Source organism: Podarcis melisellensis (genome assembly GCF_964234715.1).
Source record: "Podarcis melisellensis genome assembly, chromosome: Z".
NCBI lineage: Eukaryota > Metazoa > Chordata > Lepidosauria > Squamata > Lacertidae > Podarcis > Podarcis melisellensis.
In genome coordinates, this window is record NC_138547.1 from 44901331 (window position 1) to 44921779 (window position 20449).

General features: G+C 46.6%; 1 protein-coding gene across 3 annotated transcripts in view; it reads left to right on the plus strand.

The window, feature by feature from the left end:
• The first annotated feature begins 2639 nt into the window (after positions 1 to 2639).
• MCF2 (MCF.2 cell line derived transforming sequence) overlaps positions 2640 to 20449 on the plus strand; it is a 72979-nt gene continuing 55169 nt past the window's right edge. Inside the window, exons 1-3 of one of the 3 annotated variants that reach the window (XM_081897228.1) lie at positions 2640 to 3076; positions 14377 to 14445; positions 15149 to 15263. In XM_081897228.1, coding sequence (XP_081753354.1) covers positions 2953 to 3076; positions 14377 to 14445; positions 15149 to 15263 — 308 coding nt within the window. In that variant the 5' untranslated portion in view covers positions 2640 to 2952. Of the gene's footprint in view, positions 3077 to 14376; positions 14446 to 15148; positions 15264 to 20449 lie in introns of those variants that run through there. The other 2 variants (XM_081897227.1, XM_081897230.1) reach the window with 2 other exon arrangements.

Here is a 20449-nt window from a genome sequence, read left to right on the forward strand (position 1 = left end):
CCCACTTGGCGGCGTCAGGCAACTTCATGTTTTGTCACATGAAATCAAGGAACATGGAGGCCTGCAGTAACCGGCCCAGCCTCTGGAAGTGCCATGTATGGTAGGAGAGACTCCACAGCTGCTTTGATCCCTTTGTGTTGCAAGAGGCTCTCTGGCGTCTCATGCTTGAGGAGGGTTTCCACCACTGCCTGAGCCTCGAGGTAGTTCCGCAAGTTTGTGTTCCACGTGATGGGAAACTTCAACACAGCCTCTGGAATAAGGGGTTTGGGGAAGACACATCAGGAAGGAGTGCAAGTTGCAGGCAGCGTGGCCACCTTGAACCAACACACCTCTCTTGCGAAGCGTGGCCAGGTCCGGGCACACAACTGACCTGCGCCTTTCTTCAAGGCAGGGAAGCAGATCCAACACCCCTCCCCACCTAGTAGAAACAATTAATGATGGGAAGGGTGACTGAGTTTATTCCAGACTACATGGCTTGCAGGAATGGGTTTTATAATATTTATAAAAGTACAACAACAACAACAACAATATGTATTATAATCTTTGCTCTAGTATTACAGAGCTGGTGGAGCTAATTTGAGGCTGTGTATACACCATACAAAAGGACACGGGTAGCGCTGTGGGTTAAACCACAGAGCCTATGACTTGCCAATCAGAAGGTCGGCGGTTCGAATCCCCGCGACGGGGTGAGCTCTCATTGCTTGGTCCCTGCTCGTGCCTACCTAGCAGTTCGAAAGCATGCCAAGTGCAAGTAGATAAATAGGTACCACTCTGGCGGGAAGGTAAATGGTGTTTCTGTGTGCTGCTCTGGTTTGCCAGAAGCGGCTTAGTCATGCTGGCCACATGACCCGGAAACTGTATGCCAGCTCCCTCGGCCAATAAAGCGAGATGAGCGCCGCAACCCCAGAGTCTTTCACGACTTGACCTAATGGTCAGGGGTCCCTTTACCTTTTTTACACAGCATACAATAAAAGCATTATCGCTTCTCCCCTGTAAGAATCCTGGGAACTGTAGATTACCCTTCTACTGCATAGCTACAATTTGTAGCACCCTTTACAAACTGCAGTTCCCAGGAATCTTTGGGAGAAATGTGCTTTTAATGCCTGTTTTTCCTGCACCAGGCATGCTCAGCTACCCCTCTGGAAGCTGAATCCCACAGAAAGCTATGACGGCCACCAACTTGGATGGTTTTATGCAGGAAAGGCTATAAATGGCCACTAGGCACGATGGCTATGCTCTACCTCCACAGTCAGTGGCAGTAACGTTTGTGAACAATAGTTGCTGGAGGATGCAGGAATGGAATACAGAATGCTCTTGTTTCCACAGGCCTCTGGTTGGCCACTGTGAGAACCAATGTGGCCTCATCCAGCAGGCACTTCTTATGTCCTTACGTGGTTCAAGGGTAGAGATTGTAAGAAGCCATCTTCCAAAGCAATCCCACCCCAGCATCTCCTGGTGGGGCTGGGAGCGCTCCCTCTACACTTCGGAGGCTTCGCGTTGCTATCTCTGAAGCCATGGAGCCTGCATTCGCTCCATAGGACGCACACACATTTCCCCTTAATTTTTGGAGGGGGAAAAGTGCATCCTATAGAGCGAAAAATACAGTATATCCAAAACCCATGTAAGGGTGAGAAAAACATAAATTTTACAGCGTGTGACCTATTAAGGGAGAACTACAGAAAAATTCTTCATAGATGTTACTTAACTCCTGACAGATTGTCAAAAATGAATAAAATGAACAACAATAAATGCTGGAAATGTAATAGGACAAAAGGCACGTTATACCACATGTGGTGGACTTGCTCAAAGATTAAAACCTTTTGGGACATGATCCACGACGAGATAAAAAAATTGATAAGGGCATCACACAATAAAAAGGCAGAGGCATATCTATTAGGAATTCTTGATAAATATATCCCAAAGGATAAAACATATTCTTATACAGTGGTACCTCAGGTTAAGTACTTAATTCGTTCCAGTGGTCTGTACTTAACCTGAAACTCTTCTTAACCTGAAGCACAACTTTAGCTAAAAGGGGCCTCCTGCTGCTGCCGCGCCGCTGGAGCATGATTTCTGTTCTCATCCTGAAGCAAAGTTCTTAACATGAAGCGCTATTTCTGGGTTAGCGGAGTCTGTAACCTGAAGTGTATGTAACCTGAAGCGTATGTAACCTGAGGTACCACTGTACGTGACAACAGCGATAAGAGTTTTTATTGCTAGCTATTGGAAAAAGGATAGCATTCCAACAAAAAGAGAATGGCTGGGGAAACGGACCTCCGGAACGAATTAAGTACTTAACCCGAGGTACCACTGTACATGAAAAGAATGTGTGCTTTTATTTAAAATGCATCTCTCGGATATTTCTGGGGCATAGGAATTCGTTCACCCCTCCCAAAAAATATAGTCCAGCCCCCCACAAGGTCTGAGGGACAGTGGACCAGCCCCCTGCTGAAAAAGTTTGCTGAACCCTGGCTTGGGGCCTCATCAAAGCTAAATCCAGCCCTGCTCCCAGGGTTGGTGTGGGGATACTAAATGAGGAAGGGCGGACCATGCACACTACATTGAGCTCCTTGGAGGAAAAGGCGGGGGGTTGATGCAGTGCAATTAAATAAATAAAACAAGCCATCGGGAAAAAGAAGCGAGGCGGACCCAAAGCACGGGTGCCCAAAGCAGCTGGCGGGCAGAAACTCATCCAGGCGCTCCGCCCAGCCCGTGCGCCCTCCTCTCCAGGGCGCGAAGGTCCTTGCGCCTCGCCGTCGTGGAGAGACTTCGCGGGCCGCCGAGGCAAGAGAGCGCCGAGCTGGGGCGCTGCGCTCTTCCTGTCTCCCGATCGCCGGGAAGGAAAGGAGGGAGCTGGAGCCGGGAGCGCCCCGGGAAGAACTCCCCGGCGGAGGCGGGCTATGGAGGGCGCAGCCTCCGTCTCCTCCGGCCGGGAGTAGCCGCCGAGCCGGCATGGCCCTGTCCGGCTCTTCGCCGGAGCTGCGCCTGCCTCTGACTCGGATCTCCGAGGCGGAGATGGAGCTCTACTACCGGCTCCTGCGAGCCGCAGTCAGGGCCGAGACCTTGGCCGCCGCCGGTAAGTCGCCGCCTCTGGCCGGGCAGCAACAGCAGCTGCAATGCAGCGAGGGTCGGAGGCGGGTGTCCTCCCTCCGCCCGCCCCGCTTCCATTTCTACCGGCGATCTCCCTCTCTCTCCCCCCCCCCCGCCCTCGTCAAGGCACAGAAGTTACCCCGCGACGGGGGTGGGGGGTGGGGGAGTTACAGAGAGGCTTCTAACGGACCCCCTCCCCCCCCCCCAAAGATGGGCTGCATCGCTACAGCATTCAATCTGCTAATAATAACATTTGGGGGGATGGACTCATGAGGGTTGCCAACTGACCTGTCTTGCATCTTAAAGAAGGGTCGAGTTGCAAAAATCAGCAGGTGCACCGGTGCCCTTCCTCACTCAGGCCCCTTCGCTCCATGGAGATAACCGTGGTTTCCTCTTGCTGGTGCATGCAGAGCAGGTGAGGGCAACTGAGAAGTTGGCAATGCTATGTATTCACTGGTGGGGCTTCTTTCTGTGCATACAAGGAAAATCTACAGGTGTTGGAGCCTCTGAGGGAGGAGCAGCTTCAATTCTGATGGATGCAGAGTGCTGTGAACAGAAAAGGATGAGGGACTTTAGGCCTAGCAGCCAAATGTGGCCCCCAAGCTACTCAGACTGGCCCTCTAACTCTCCCTGGACCACCCTTTTTAATAGCCATGCTCTGTGCACCTTCTCTAGCTAGAATGTGATCTTGAACTGGAACCTAGGAACACAAACTCCTCATACTGAGTCAGAAGCATTGGGCCATCTAGCACAGTATTGCCTACACTGACTGGCAGCAGGATTTCAGACAGGTTTTTCTCCCAGCTCTACCTGGACATGCTGGGGAGATGCTGCTGCTGGTGGTGGATGGTTGTGTAAGGATAGTAGTAGTAGTAGTAGTAATAATAGTAGTAGTAAGTAGTAATACAGTGGTACCTCAAGTTACATACACTTCAGGTTACAGACTCCAGAAATAGTACCTTGGGTTAAGAACTTTGCTTCAGGATGAGAACAGAAATCGTGCGGCAGCAGCGGGAGGCCCCATTAGCTAAAGTGGTGCTTCAGGTTAAGAACAGTTTCAGGTTAAAAACGGACCTCCGGAACAAATTAAGTACGTAACCAGAGGTACCACTGTAATAATAATAATAATAATAACAATAATGGGGTGTACAAATGTAAAACTTACATTTGTTGTCCTTCCCACTTTTTTTCTGGTTCCACCCAGCGCTGGCAAGTGGCCCTTTGAAAGTTGCTAAAAAGGGAATGTGATCCTCAATGTTCTTCTCCCACCATGACTCCCTTGTCATTCCAACGTTTGCTCTGCAGTGGGGGGCGGGGGCTTGCAAAATCTCCAGCAATCATCACTGGAAATAAGGATGTGTCTGTTCCTGTGCAAGTGAGAAGTTTGGGGGACCCTGGGCCTTGATTGTATGTGCAACCATTGGTGTGCAACCTTGCTGGTGGTTCAGTCCTCAATGCCATCTACATGTTCGGTTGGGAATGACGCCACCACCACCTGAAACCCTAGAGAGCCACTGACAGTGTAGGCCTGGGTTGGGCTGCTGGTCCGTAGGTCACTCTTGACCTGTCTGTGGTCCTGTTTGGCCCATGAGGCCATTAACCTCCCACCCACACCCATTTGTCAGTCATCTGACATCATTGGGTCACATCAGTTGATGGATGGGAGGCAGGGGTTTAATGCAGCTTGGTGCATCTTCTCCAATTTACAGTATTACCTGCAGTGAGCTCACTGGGGAAGCAGACCACCCACCCCATGAATTAACTCTGACAGGTAGGAGGGACCATTGCTTATGGTGTCACCATGATCTCAGGTGGCTGGTCCCACCCAGCTGCCATAGTGGACCCACTGATCTGCTGGGCCAGAAAGATTCCTCATCCCTGGTGTAGTTGTTTGGTGTACTAATGGTTTGAGTTGGATTGAATGAAGCAGCTACCTGTGTACTGGGGCTCCAGCTAGCTGGTTGAGAGGGCCCAGGTTCAATTCTCAACATCTCCAAGTAGGGCTGGTACATATCCCCTTCCTGAAACTCTCTGCCAATCACTGTTGACTGAGCTGCTAACTCCCTCCGCAGTCCACAGCTGTGAACTGATTCATACATGCATGTGAGTGCGTCATGTGAATGTGTGAACGGACTCATGTGTTGGTTACTGGGAGTTGAGGTCTCCCAACATCTGGAGGGTCACAGGCTCCCCACCCACCCTCTAAAGAGAGATCTGCTTGCAGCCATCAAAACAGTACTCTGATCATGGGTGGCTTTGGGGAATCATAACATACCTCCCTGGGAGTCTGTAGCAATTACTGGTAACCTGAAGCAGCAACATTGACCTTAAAAGCAGGTGAATCAAGCTGTTGGAAATGCTGGGGCTTGTCCTGGAGCAGGTGTGGCAGTGAGACATGTAAACTGCTAGAGCAGGTGACTTGTCAGGCTGCATCCTTCTCGGTGGGAGAAAGGATGCTGTGCTGGAATTTGGGCAATTGCGAAAGGATGGAATGCAAGCAGCTATTGACAAGAACTGGGTTTTTACTCTAGCAAACAGCAGCTGAGTGAGGTTTGTCCAGAGGCTGTACTGTTTCGGGCTGCAGGTGCTGGCTTGCATCGTGAAATGCTCATCCGCCACACAACATTTTCCTGCATGGAGGAGAAAAGCAACAACAGTGCGCCACAGGCTTCCTTGTTTTCTACCATGCAATTGTATGAGCCTTGAGTCTGGTGTGATGCTGTCTGCCAGACACAGGTCTGCCACTTCAGCTGCTGTTTGTAAGAAGGAGGCTTTTGTGCAGGGAGGGGGAATCACCACTCCTCTGGCCCTGGGAGGATTCCCATAATGACCCTATTCCTCCTCAGCTTCCTGATGGCAGGCATGAGGTCTTGACCTGGCTCACTGTGCTATTCAGTAGTAAATTTAGTTGGGGTTTCCTAACCATGAACATTCTGAACTATTGTATAAATTGAACATTTTGAACTATTGTATAAATATTATTCTGTTTATGGTAAAACTGACCTAATTTTAGATGTAGACATAGTAATAATAACAATTTTTCTTATAGTGTTTTTTGCACTATCAGGAATGGGGAACCTCAGACCTAGGGGACAGGTACAGTCCTCCGAGTCTCACTCTCTGGCCCTTAGAAGCCTCCTGGGGCCACACCCCTCATCCTTCTTGCTTCAAACCCTCCCTGAGTGTTTTTGCCTGGGTGGAATGTGTCCTTGAACTCTGATAATGATAAGGCTTCTTGCTTGCCTTTAAGAAAAATACAGAAATAGGTGTGCTGAGCGTTGTCAGGAGCCAAGTGGGCAGTAAATCACACTGTGCAAGTTGGAATTAACTCTTAATTAGCAAAAACATGATCTTCACAGATTTGGCAGGGTGTCAGGCCTAATGAGCACAGCAGCTCACGCCTGGTAGGTTTCGTCCCATGGATCAGTTGCTGAGACTGAAATCTCCCCCCTCCCCAGCTGCCTAAGTCCTCTCCTCTCCAGGGGTTTCCCCAAGCAACCTAAGACTGTGCCTGCATGAAGCTAACTTCTCCTCCACCCTTTCCATGCCTCTTCTGGTTCTGGGACAGAAGTGGGGAGGAGATCTTGTTGCAGCAGGAGGGGGAGATACCCGTGGCTCTTCTCCAGCCAGACTCATCTCTGCCTCTTGGCCTCCCTCCTCTTCAGCTTCTGCCTCTGATTCTGGACTTCTCTCTGCCAAAGATTTTCTCTGCCCACTAAGCCCTGCTCCCCCTTCAGCTTTTTACACCTCCTCCCAGTCTTCTCCATCGGACCCGTCATCATTGTCCCACCACCAGTCCCTGGGCTCTGGTCTTCCCAACCACTCTTCTATGTCCAACCGGTCCATGACAGGCAGGTGCAGAAAGTAACCTGCTCTTTAAAGCTCCGGTTCACATTCATTGCTCCACCCATTTTTACCTCTGACCCCACCCACCTCTGGCATGTGGCCCTTGAAAGGTTGCCCAGAAGGGAATATGGCCCTCAGGTTTTTGCTTTCTGTCCTTGCTTATGCTCTTCCTGGAGGTATCTGTTTGTTGGGCCACTGTGGAGAGCACCCAAAGAAAGGAAAATGATTCATTATTATTGTGCTGCTATAACTTTTTAAGCTTATTGTAAATGCAGGAACTTGCCTTAGACCAAGTCAGACCATGGGCCAAACTAGCTCAGCACTGTCAACACTGGCTGGCAGCATCTATCAAAGATTTCAGGTAAAGTCTTTTGGAGAAGCTGGTGTTTGAACCAGGGAACTTCAATATGGAAAGCATTCTCCTCACCACTGAGCTATGGATATTCTTAATGAACTCCATATGCTGCCTTATCTTGACACAGACTGTGGGCCCTTATATTGTCAACACTGGTTGGCAGGAGCTCTGCAAACTTTCCAGCCCTATTTGGAGATGCTGGTGACTGAACCTAGGATTGATCCTGGGACTTTCTGACTGCAAAGTAGAGGCTCTATCACTGAGCTTCATCCCTTTCCCAACTAAACCAGAGTTGGGGGATTCTGAGTGATGGGACCCCCTTTGTGGGTCCCCAGGACATTTGCCTGGCATCTACCTTTTAGGTGTCTGCTGAAGTCAATTTTGCTTTTCTGGACGTTTCAATGACTAATTCTGTCTTTGAGAGCCAGCGTGGTGTAGTGGTTAAGAGTGGCAGTCTTGCCACTACCGTCAGATAAATGAGATGTTTAAGCAGGACAGGAAACTTGGTTTTCAGAAGGAGAGGTCAAAGTTAGAAACAGAACTGTTAGAATCCAATACCAAAAACTTATCTAAAATGTATAATTTGCTGCTGAAATGGAATACACAGGATGAAAACAGTGAAATCAGCTATGATTAAATGGGCACAGGATATTGGTCATGACATTATGTTTGACGACTGGGAACAGTTATGGACCACCGGTGTTAAATTTACGGCATGTAATGCCCTGAAAGAGAATATAATGAAAATGATCTATAGGTGGTACATGACCCCAGTCAAACTTGCAAAGATTTACCATCTGCCCAATAACAAATGTTGGAAATGTAATGAGGCTGAAGGTACCTTTTACCATCTTTGGTGGACCTGCCCAAAGATTAAGGCCTACTGGGAAATGATCTATAATGAAATTAAGAAAGTCCTTAAGTGGACATTTGTAAAGAAACCGGAGGCTTTTCTCTTGGGCATGGTCGGCCAATTGGTATCAAAGAAGGATAAGACATTCTTTATGTATGCAACCACGGCAGCAAGAATTCTGTTGGCAAAGTATTGGAAGATGCAAGAATTACCTACTCTGGAAGAATGGCAATCGAAGGTGATGGAATATATGGGACTGGCAGAGATGACCGGCAGAATCCGTGACCAGAGGAAAGAGACAGTGGAAGAGGACTGGGGGAAATTTAAAACATATCTAAAAAATTACTGTAAAATTGTGGACTGATAAGATGTTAAGGGGTAGGAAACAAAGAACTACAGCTGTAAATCTTAAAATTCAAGGAAATTTAAAAGGGACTTAACTAAAGACTGATTGTTGAGTTGCTCGAAAAATGGTAAAACAAGGATGTGGCGAAGGGAAGGCACGGGGAAGTCAATTTTTGTTGTTTGTTTTTGATGTTTGTGTTTGTTTTGTATTGTCATTAATATGTGTAAAAACTAATAAAAATATTTTTTTTTTAAAAAAAAGAGTGGCAGTCTTGCAATCTGGTGAACCGGGTTCACATCTCCGCTCCTCCACATGCAGCTGCTGGGTGACCTTGAGCCAGTCACACTTCTCTGAAGTCTCTCAGCCCCACTCACCTCACAGAGTGTTTGTTGTGAGGGAGGGAGGGAAAGGAGAACGTTAGCCGCTTTGAGACTCCTTTGGATAGTGATAAAGCGGGATATCAAATCCAAACTCCTCTTCTTCTTTTATTACTGCCAATCGTGTTTTTATAGCTGTGGAGGACTGCATGATTGGTCTTTTAAAATGCTGCTTCTTGAATATTTTATTTAGTTGTATTTATCACTAAACCTCTATTCCACCCAATAAACAAGGCAAAGTTTTGTTTTTTGTTTGTTTGTTTTTGTGTTCGAATTACACTTTGCTGCTTTGGAACCCTGTCTCTATCCTAAAAAGCGTTTTTAAAAATAATTGTAAACACATATGATTTAATACCCTAGTATGGGTACACTCTGTTCAGATTTAGACTGCTCCATATGGAAATACAATGCGATTTCTTGTAGTCCTACCTTTTTAAACCCCCCCCCCCCATCTTCCAGATTGCCCTTCTAGATTATTTTGTCTCTCCACCCACCCCGCCCCACTGCAAAAAAATATTTTATCCAAAGCTCATAGCTGTGCATCCTATTAAAAATAGATGCTTCAGATGCCGTTACAGAGCTTTCAGAATATAGGGCAACAACATCCCAAAAGGCTTTGGATGCTTTCGTAAGCTGAAAAGAGTGTCTCAAGGAGAGAGAAGCAGATTGAAACAGCCATACAGGATGTTTAAAACCCTACACATGTCACACCAGCATTAACTGGTGTGGTGGGTCCAGCGTCCTAATTGTTAACTGTAATAATTGTAAAAAGTGACAGCAGGTGTGTGTTGGGTAGAAAGATCTGTTTTGGATTGTAAATGGGAAGTAGGGAATGCCATTTAATTCCATGGTATATCTGCTTTTATTGCCAGTGTGTTTTAGGATCATTTCTTCATTTCAAATGTGTGGATCCTTTGGCTTCCAGGAATAGGATTTTATGGTTCTCTGAAGAGTCCCCGCTGTCACCCTTAACAGCCCAAAAGGCACAAAAGGAAACAGGACTAATAATAATAATAATAATAATAATAATAATAATAATAATAATAATTTTTATTTATCCCCCGCCCTCCCCAGCCGAAGCTGGGCTCAGAGCAGCTAACATCAAACGTATAACACATTAACATAAAATCAGACAATCAATTAAAATACATCCTCAAATCAGATCAGGATCAGAATAAAATCCAATCAGATGGCAACCCGCAGATTAGGGTTGGGGACCTTAAATGCTCACCAGGCCCAACTGTTTGTGCTGAACTTCTATTAGCCTGTGAGAAAAATTGGGAGGTCACTTTCATGCAAGTTCTTATGAAAGGGGAGAGGGAGTCAGACTGAACTCCAACCAAAGGCCTGGTGGAACAGCTCCGTAGGGCTGGGCTCTGCTGTTAAATTATGAAATTCTATTTTGGCAGAAATTCCACACCCTTTCACAAAATGGCTATTTAAGCACCAAAGGTTGGAAGCTTTTGCAAGATTCTTTTTTGTGCTTGTAGGAACCTACTGTGCCTTGGTCCCAATGTTATTATTTTCATGCACTGGGGAATTTAGTGCCACTTTTATACAGACACACCCCCTTTGTGTTGCAGAAATCCCTTCTGGGACGTTGTGTACCTTCACCCCGAAATGAGATCCTCTTCCTCCAAAGAACGTTTGGTCTGCGATCAAATCTTGCATGAATGACCAGGGATTGCTTGCAACAGCCAGCCACAATCACCACCATCCTGCAAAGGAGAAAATGACCATCTAAGGGCCACGGCGGTTATCTAGGCCAACCCCCTGCAATGCAGCAATCTTTTCCCCAACCCGGGACTTGAACCCATGACTTTTATAATTAAGAGGCTCTGAGCAACTGAGATATCATCTTGGATGGCCTTCTGTCAGGGGTTCTTTTGCTGCGCTCCCTGCATTGCAGGGGGTTGAACGAAATTATCCTCAGGGTCCCTTCCAGCTCCACGGTTTTATGATTCGTCACTTCAGAGCTCTCTTGCCAGGATTCGAAAAGAGGACTTTCCTGGCTCGTGTTTAGTTTATTTCCTACACCACTTTGCTCTAGCTAGAAAAGGCCCTTGTTAGAGGGAACAGTCTCCTCTGCTTGTGCCTGGATGTGGCTCAGCTGCCCTCAGCTGAGTCTTGGTGTCACTTTACTCCCTGGCTCTTATTCTTCCCATCTTTTTGTGCTTCTGCTTTTTCCGTTGGGGATGCTGCATTGTTAGGAGTGTGCTCACATTTCTGCTTCATACTTACCGTGCCTTGGCATGACGAAATGGAAACATCCCCATGAACAGAGGAGAGAACCCATTGGAAAGGTAGATAAGATAAGGGATGACTACTCTGTGTTAACGGCACCATGACTATCCAGATGTGCAAACAAGGGAGCGAGGTGGATTTCCCCCTTAACAGTGAAGTGCTGCTTCTGATCCACTGTAATTTAGGCTGCATTCACAAAGCATTTTATTCAATTTCTTTGATTGTTAACTTCTGTATTATGTTTGAGCTTTCACATGATGTAGAAGACAGAAAACTATTGGAATATAGTCCATGTTTAGTGATCATTTCCGTGTAAAGTGACAAATTTGGGGTGGTATACTGGCATACAGTACTTTCCTATTTTCGCGGGGAATCATGGGGGCTTTGCCTTTAAATGAGAACCGAATCAAATTTCTCATATCCCTAGTTGTGAGGAAACATAATTTGTGACATTGCACAATGCATTTTAATGATCAGTGGGGTACCTCTGTTGAGGCATCAGCTTCAGCTTCCAATTCTCTGGCTTTGTGAAGCCTCTCCCCCTCCCTGCCACATAGGGATGTCTTGTAACCCCTCCAATTCTTCCATGGCTTCTTTCCTCCCATTCCACAAGTGGCATCAGTTTTATTCTTTCCAACCAAAGAGGTAGCTAATCTCGGCCAATAATGGAAATCCAGTTTGACTTGCTTTAATTAAGAGCCTCCCTCCTTCAGGCTGGAAAGCCATTAGAGGATTAGAGGAAATTTGGGACATATAATTACAGATCTTATTTTGCAGCCCAAAGCCACTACTGCCAGGGAGCTTTAGTGGTAAATATACCCAACTGTTTTTGGACTGGCCGTGCTATTTTAAAAAAGTATATTCTTTAATGCACTTAAAGATTCTGGTCTGTTGCAACATATACAGAGTTGGACCATTGGTCCACCTATCTCAGTATTGTCCTTACAGACTGGCAGCAGCTCGCCAGAGCTTCAGAGCAGAGACAGTTGTAGGGCAACCTGGAGATGTTGGAGATTGAACCTGGGAACTTCTGCTTGAAAGGCATTTGCTCTGGTCTGCAGGCTTTCCCCTAAAATAGGAGCAGGAAGCTGTGATACTGCCCACCTTGCTCTATCACTCACTGGTGGCAGCTCCCCAAAACCTCTCAAAAAAGATGTTGCAGAGCTGGAAAAGGTTCAGAAAAGAACAGCCCCAACCAGCATGGTCAGTAGTTGGGTATGCTGAGAATTGCAGAAAGATTCAGATGCCAGTGTAGTCGACTTCCGTACATATATTTGGGGTGTCGCTGGGGAAAGACCATCTTGCCCTTTGCTTCAGGAAGCAAAATGCCTTCCGCTGGCCCTGGCAATGAAGCAGGGACCATGTGGAAATGAAGCAGACAGCAGTCCCAAGCTCCTTTCTTGTTGACTTGGGTGGAAACATGGTGGTGTAGTGGTTAAGAGCGGTGGACTCGTAATCTGGTGAACCAGGTTTGATTCCCCGCTCCTCCGCATGCAGCTGCTGGGTGACCTTGGGCCAGTCACACTTCTTTGAAGTCTTTCAGCCAGACTCACCTCACAGAGTGTTTGTTGTGGGGGAGGAAGGGAAAGGAGAATGTTAGCCACTTTGAGACTCCTTCGGGTAGTCATAAAGTGGGATAGCAAATCCAAACTCCTCCTCCTCCTCCTCCTCCTCCTCCTCCTCCTCTTCTTCTTCTTCTTCTTCCCTGGGCACCCGAAAGAATCAGCAAACCAGCTATTTCTCCCATTTCTGGGTTTCCTTGGTAGCGCTCTGGCCCTTTGACAAAGCCCTCACCTGTTCCTTTTTTATAAATCACAATTGGGATTGTGTTCCACAAAGAGCAGTTGATTGGTATCGAGAAGAGTAATGAGTTTTTTAGGCGGCTAGACAGGTGTGTAGTATATCTGCTGTTTGCAAATGGTGTGGGCAGTTCTGGTGAGGGGCAGGGAAGATAAATAACAGGCAGCACTGTACCAGCCCTCCTTAAAAGGGCATTAATTACTGCACATGCTGTATCTGTGACTCAAGAACATCACCTACTCTGTAACCTTTTGCTGACCCTGTTCTTGCCCCGGTCTTGTTGTTCATAAAACCCAGTCTCAAAGTTTTAGCCCTCTGAAAGGATTTGTTGTGGGCTGCCTGCCTGCCTGCAGGTAGCTCTTTGCAGCACAGTGATGGTCCAAAAGGAAGAAGGGCAAAAATCATACCTTCTGGCCCTGCCTTGACTCATCTAGATGTTTTTCAAGCTGTGAACACATCTAGATGTGTACAGTACCTAAGTTACGTGAACAATCTGGGATCCTGCAAAATGCAGGGTTGTTGATTGTGCAGAGTTGCATCAGTTGATTGTGCAGAGTTGCATCAGTACGTTTCTGAGCACAATTCAAAGTGTTGGTGCTGACCTTTAAAGCCCTAAACAGCCTCGGTCAAGTATACCAGAAGGAGCGTCTCCACCTCCATCGTTCTGCCCGGACACTGAGGTCCAGCGCCGAGGGCCTTCTGGCAGTTCCCTCACTGCGAGAAGCCAAGTTACAGGGAACCAGGCAGAGGGCCTTCTTGGTAGTGGCACCCGCCCTGTGAAACACCCTCCCATCAGATGTCAAAGAGAAAAATAACTACTAAACTTTTTGAAGACAGCCCTGTTTAGGGAAGCTTTTAATGTTTAATAGGTTATTGTATTTTAGTGTTTTGTTGGAAGCCGTCCAGAGTGGCTGGGGAAACCGAGCCAGATGGGCAGGGTATAAATAATAAATTATTATTATTATTTTATTATATTATTATAGCTCTGTTCACAGGTTGAATGAACTTGAGGTTGTGTAGATGGACCTACTCCGGAGTGACTCAGAGATGTCAGTGATGAGATAGTTCCTCCCTTCAGGTTGACAATCCAAAACAATACACAACACAAAAGGAAAATGGATTGAGAGGGAGAAAAGCAAACTCAGACACGCTTCCTTAATTACAGAGTTCTTGGAATGGCCAGCTGGAATGGGGGAGATATCACAGAGAAGATGATATCCTTTTCCATCTGGAGATGCTAGGGTTTGAGCCTGGCACCGTCTGCATTCAAAGCAGGTACTCTGCCAATGAGCTATGACTCTCCCAAACGGAGGCTATAGAAAGGGAAGAGCAAGCACTTGAGTCGGTGGGTGGTGGAGATGCAGAGCTGCAGGAAGGAGAAGCCTGGAGAAAGTGGGATATAGATGTGACAGGTTCAAGCTACGCAGTGATTAAGCCATGCATTTCATGTTCCTTTTTTTGCCAGAGTCATCTCTTCCAACACGTGCAAAGGACATTGCTGAGGACTTGAAGAAAGAATTTGCATTTCTTTCTGGTGAGTATGGCAAACTCTTCTTTGTCTCCCAAACATTTTTGTAAAGTGTGATATAAATAGACAAAATTAAAGTAAACCCCACCCTACATTGCTGGGACCAGTTTGAGACTGAACAAGGGCTCCGCTGGGACCAGGGGTGGACAGTGTAGTTTGAGACGGAAGTGAAATGCAAATCCACAGCAGTTAGCATAATAAATAAGGGCTCAAATTTAGGTTAGTTTCATGGTCACATAGTAGTGTAGTTGGACCCCTTCACGGGCAAATGATTTGGAGTGCTCCAGTGTCTTATTTCAGAGTGACTTGAGTTTTGTTTTCCTTGAAGTCCCATTGCACATAAGCCCCTTGCGTTCTCAGTGTTCCTAAACACTTAGCTTTGGAGCATGCAGAACAACTCCTCCTGGTCGTTCTCCCCATGTTCTTTCCCCAGAAGGGCCCTTGCAGCCAGTCCTCAGGGGCTGACTCATCTCTTTCATTCCAGACGAGCTCCAAGTAGCACCCAGGGTGAGAAGACTCCTTCTTCGTGGTGAAAAGGTCCCCTTGCATGCTGATTGGGCAGCTTTAAGATGCTGGAGACAGTGAACCTGCTGCAGAAATAGTAATGGGTCTTTGACCCTGCCTCCCCCAGCAGGCACATGTGTTGAATGGTTTAGCAGCTGGTTTAGGATGTCTGCTTATTCCCACCCACCCCTCTCTTCCAAACTAGGTGGAAGAGGGAAAGACAACGGCTGGATCATAACATTTCCTGAAAATTCCAATTTCAACCAAATGCCTGAAGAGGTTGTGACAAAAGTTTTGAGCTACTTAACTCGGATTCCAAGGTACCCATATTTCACTCTAGTGGGTGCTGCGCTGTTACATCAGCTTGATATTGTTATAGATTTAAGGGTGGGGGGACCCCCCTAAACCCTATAAATTACCAAATGCTAGGATTTTGATTATTTGGGACATGAAGGGAGAATGCAGAAGAATTCCTGTGGCTGAGCTATGTTCCTCAAGGAACAATAGAGAGCAATTGAGGGACATTAACACTGGGACGCGGGTGGCGCTGTGGGTTAAACCACAGAGCCTAGGCTTGCCGATCAGAAGGTTGGCAGTTCGAATCCCCATGACGGGGTGAGCTCCCGTTGCTTGGTCCCTGCTCCTGCCAACCTAGTAGTTCGAAAGCACGCCCAAAAGTGCAAGTAGATTAATAGGTACCGGTGGGTAGGTAAACGGCGTTTCCATGTGCTGCTCTGGTGTCGCTGTTCCGTTACGCCAGAAGCGGCTTCGTCATGCTGGCCACATGACCTGGAAAAACTGTCTGCGGAGCAGACAAATGTCTGCTCCCTCAGCCAGTAAAGCGAGATGAGTGCCACAACCCCAGAGTTGTTTGCGACTGGACTTAACTGTCAGGGGTCCCTTTACCTTTTAACAATGCAAGAGAGGGCCTTCCCCCTTGCCCTGAGGTGTGAACAGAGACTGGGGATTTGGAAGGTTGCCAGGGAGACTGATCTGAGAGCAAGGAGGAGGAAGAGGAGCTGAGATCAATCCTGGGCAGGTTGCCTGAAGGTTGCCTGCACTGCTGTGGGGGTACCAACCCCTCTTGAAAGGGCCAGGCTGTAAGATCTGGACTCCCTCCATGCAGACTGAAGGTGTAAATAGGTGAATAAACAAACCATATTTCTTAAAGCCACGGCATTTCTCCACCATGTCTTCCTTAGGCTGAGAGACAGAGGCTGGCTTAGCCTACCTCACAAGGTTGTTGCAAGGATGAAAGGTATATATTCATGGAGGGGGCATGCAGACTACTGTGGCGCACTGGAGAATCAGCATAATAAAAAAGCAGATGGTTGCCTGTTGCTTACTTTGACAAACTATGTCAGCACCAGAATCATAAACAGCAGTGTTGCTGCATCAATAACCAAGATAGAAAACTTGCGGCTTTTTTTTCCTGGTGGGGGGCACGGCATGGCTATGTATTAGGAGCATGTTTTGCAAATACAATTCCCAGCATCTCCAGTTGGAAAAAAAAATCTGGTGGAAAGTAATAACTGAGCTACGTTCCCTGAGGTTTAGAAGCTTGGCAAAGGGCAGGCGGCTGTTTAAAAATGAAACAGAGATTCGGTGCACCCTTGCCTTAAATGTGTGCTAGATTTAAAAACAGCAATGTACACGCACAATCCTGGAGGTCCAAATAACAGCATACATATCATGTTTACTAGTTTCATTTGCAGATGTTTGTTCTGGAACCTAATAATTAAACACTTGTTGGTTTAATTCACCTGTGTCAACCTTCAACACTGTGCTGCCAGGAAGTAAGAAGAACTGGGGAAAGGAAAAGAAAAAACGTTAACTGTGATCAAGTTACTAATAAAATAAATCAGTCTACCTTGATACCTGCCCAGCAGGTTGGGTTGTATATTCAATGCAGTAGTGAGGTGCTCAAAATTTTGTTTTATGGGCAGGAGGCTCACTTTTGGACTTAATGGCTTTATGTCTCTCTAGAGGGCAATGTGTATTTCTTCCCTTCCTTGACCTGAGTCTCCTGTTTCAATGGGATTGTTTTAGCACATATTTTAATTGCAGATGTTTTCTATTTCTTTTTTTAAAAAATTAATGGGATTCCCCCACCCACCCCTTTTGTATCTTAGTGGTTGACGTTTATATTTGAATGTTTGTGTAATTGGTTTTTTATCCTCGTAAGCTGCTTAGAAGCTTATTGCGGCATTAAGTGGTATATAAATTAATAAACAGTAATACTTGTGGTCAGTCTGGCATTTTACCACACTTGGGGATCCTCCTGCTCAGCGGTGCCCTGGATGTTTGCCCAAAAAATCCTAACTTGATGGCACCACTCTTTCTTGGAGAGTTTAAGTGCCATTTGCCTCTATGTGGTCAGTAAATGAATCTAGCATTAACTGCTCTGAGTTTGATGGTATCTGCAGGTTCATTGCTGAAGTCAGAGAATGAATATTGGGCCTTGGCCAAGGGATCGAGAACATGCATGGCACCCTTTGATTCAAGAACCCCATGGCACCTGCTAAGTCTCTGAATGCTCCTCCGCTCATTGCTCCCGTGGTCATGAGGTGGCAAGGGTGGTTAACTTCCCCTACTCTCCCTTTAAAGGGTCATAGAGTTGAAGGAAGAAGTGGGGAAGAGTGGCGCTCTTTGCCACTTCCTCTTTCAACTCTTGGTGCTTTTCAAGGCTCAGATGAATTCTTTTGGATCTGAATCTAGGTCCCTTGAGAAATTGAAGTCAGTGTGTGCATGTGCCCGACCCTTCTCTCTTTCTGTTTCTCAGAGGGTAGGCTGATCCAGGGCAAGGGGCTGGTGCCCATTGTTAAAAAATCTCAATGCACCCCTTGACTTGAAAAAGCTGGCAACTCCTGGTCTAGGTGTGCCATTTCTTAACTCAAGCACTATACGTTTTTGAAACTGATGTGGAATTTAGTAAAATGGCAGTCAAAAAGGACTCCCAGAAGTCGACAGTGATGGTAACTATGCCTAGATGCGCCCAAAAAAAAAAAGGATATTAGATAAACTCATGGTTGGCACAATAGTTAAATGGACCTTAGATTCAGAAGCACTGCACCCCCAAGTATTGTGCACTGGGAGCAACAAACAGGCGAAGGGATCTTGCCTTAACGAGACAAACATCTGTTTTTAAGAAGCAAAGCAGTGTTAGCAAAGTCATGTAAATAACGCAGGTGGAGACAGAAGAAATCCTTGTAACTCTTTACCAAGGAAAATGAGCAAAACAGTGTGCAATTTGAGGATAAATAAATGACAAGAATGTGCATAATTTGAAGAGAGGTTTTTATCTATTTTACTTCAATGCCTTGTATATAGCAGGGAGACAATGAGCAAAATTAGCTGGTGTGGGGAAGCGAGGAAGACTCCCAGAACTGCACAGCCAATCAGAGCACGTGGCATGTTAGAAAACATCATGCCACTCTGTCCAGTTGCTAAGCAGCATCTCTGCCTGCCCCCACCCTTGGCTAGCAGAATTATCCTTTAAGCAGGGAGTTCTGAAGAGCAAGTACTTCCACACTATAGGATCAATTTCATATGAAGGTGGAACAAGTATCATGTGGCACCAGTTCCACAGATCAAAGCAGCCAAGGGGGCATATACAGTGGTACCTCGGGTTACATGCGCTTCAGGTTACAGACTCTTCTAACCTAGAAATAGTACCTCGGGTTAAGAACTTTGCTTCAGGATGAGAACAGAAATCATGCTCCGGCAGCGCGGCGGCAGCAGGAGGTCCCGTTAGCTAAAGTGGTGCTTCAGGTTAAGAACAGTTTCAGGTTAAGAACGGACCTCCGGAACAAATTAAGTTCTTAACGCAAGGTACCACTGTATGAGGGGAAAGGTGATCTTGCAAATAAACTAGCCCTAAGCTAGGGCTTTATAGACTAATTATCTTATTTTTGTTATTTAGGTATTTAGTTATTGCATTTATAGCCCACTTTTCCTCCGAGGACCTGAAGGAGGCATGGATGGTTCTCCCCCCTCCTCATTTAATCCTCACAACAACCCTGTGAGGTAGGTTTGGCTGAGAAGCAGTGACTGGCCCAAGGTCACCCAGTGAGCTTCATGGCCGAGCAGGGATTTGAACCCTGTTCTTGCAGGTGCTAGTATGACACTCTAAGCCAGGGGTCAGCAAACTTTTTCAGCCGTGGGCCGGTCCACTGTCCCTCAGACCTTGTGAGGGGCCAGACTATATTTTTTGGGGGGGGGGAAATGAATGAATTCCTATGCCCCACAAATAACCCAGAGATGCATTTTAAATAAAAGGACACATTCTATTCATCTAAAAACACACTGATTCCTAGACCCTCCGCGATTGGGCCAGATCCGGCCCCCGGGCCTTAGGTTGCCTACCCATGCTCTAAGCAATGCACCACAGTGAGGTTGGCCTGGGAGCAAACAGGCAATAGTTAAGGTGCTGCACAACAGAAGTCCCACATACTAACAGGGTCTCATTCCTGTCAGCAATCATTTTCTCAGAATTCTGTGCTAGCTGCAGCTTCCAGGTCAAGCGCAAAGGGAAGCACCACCTAATAATACAAAGTAATAATGTTAATGCAGTACATCCTGGCCAGTTTCAGAAGGGATGTTGAGCAGAGCATACCGTTGGTTACAGTGGTTGAACTGCCAGTGGAACAGCTGAGCTCGATTTTAACTCTCTGCCCACTTCGTCTCTTTGCTGCAGCTTCAGATATATAATCCTTCCCACCCACTGAGCCCAGCCACTTCCTGGAATTCCTGCAAGATCAAAAATTGCAGTCTCTTCCCACCTGTCCAAACCCCCTGAGGCTTTTTTGGGGGGGAGTTTCATCCAGAGGTGTGTTGCCACCAATCTCGTGTGTGAACTGAAGGTTGCCGTTTCCAAAGATGAAAGTGCAACCCAGCTTCCTGTACTGGCGAACGAGTCATTGCTCCACCTTATTAAGGCACTTTAGGGGTGTTCCCAGTATTGCTTAGAGAGGGAACGCCCTAGCAGATAGCAATCCACCACCCACCACACCCTAGACAGCAAGGGTGGCAGCACCATGAAATCATGGGAGCAACCAGTGAGAGATTTGCAAAGCAGAAATTTGCCTAACCAGGATAACAGTGGCCTGTTTCTCTGGTTGTGTGTTTTTTTACTTCTTTTCAGCTGGCTGGGTGCTGATTGATACAGGAATAATCTATAGAGACTAGGGATGGGGAAAGAATTGCTTTGGCCTGCTTTGCGCAATGGACCAACCTGCTCTCACATTCCCAGACTCGCTGGCTGATCGGAATGCAACTCCCACTTGGATTGCACCCTTTTCCGGATTTTGCAGTGTATCTGGGATGCCCAAAAGTGTGCACAAAAATAAGAATGCATATTTTATGTAAAAAAAATTGATATTGCATTGTTTTGTACTGATGAATGCATCAAAAAGTATGCATTTTATCTACTGTTCCATAAAATTTATATACCACTGGAAAGGAAGGGATTTACTCTTAAGCTTATCCTCAATATCCAACTCTCCCT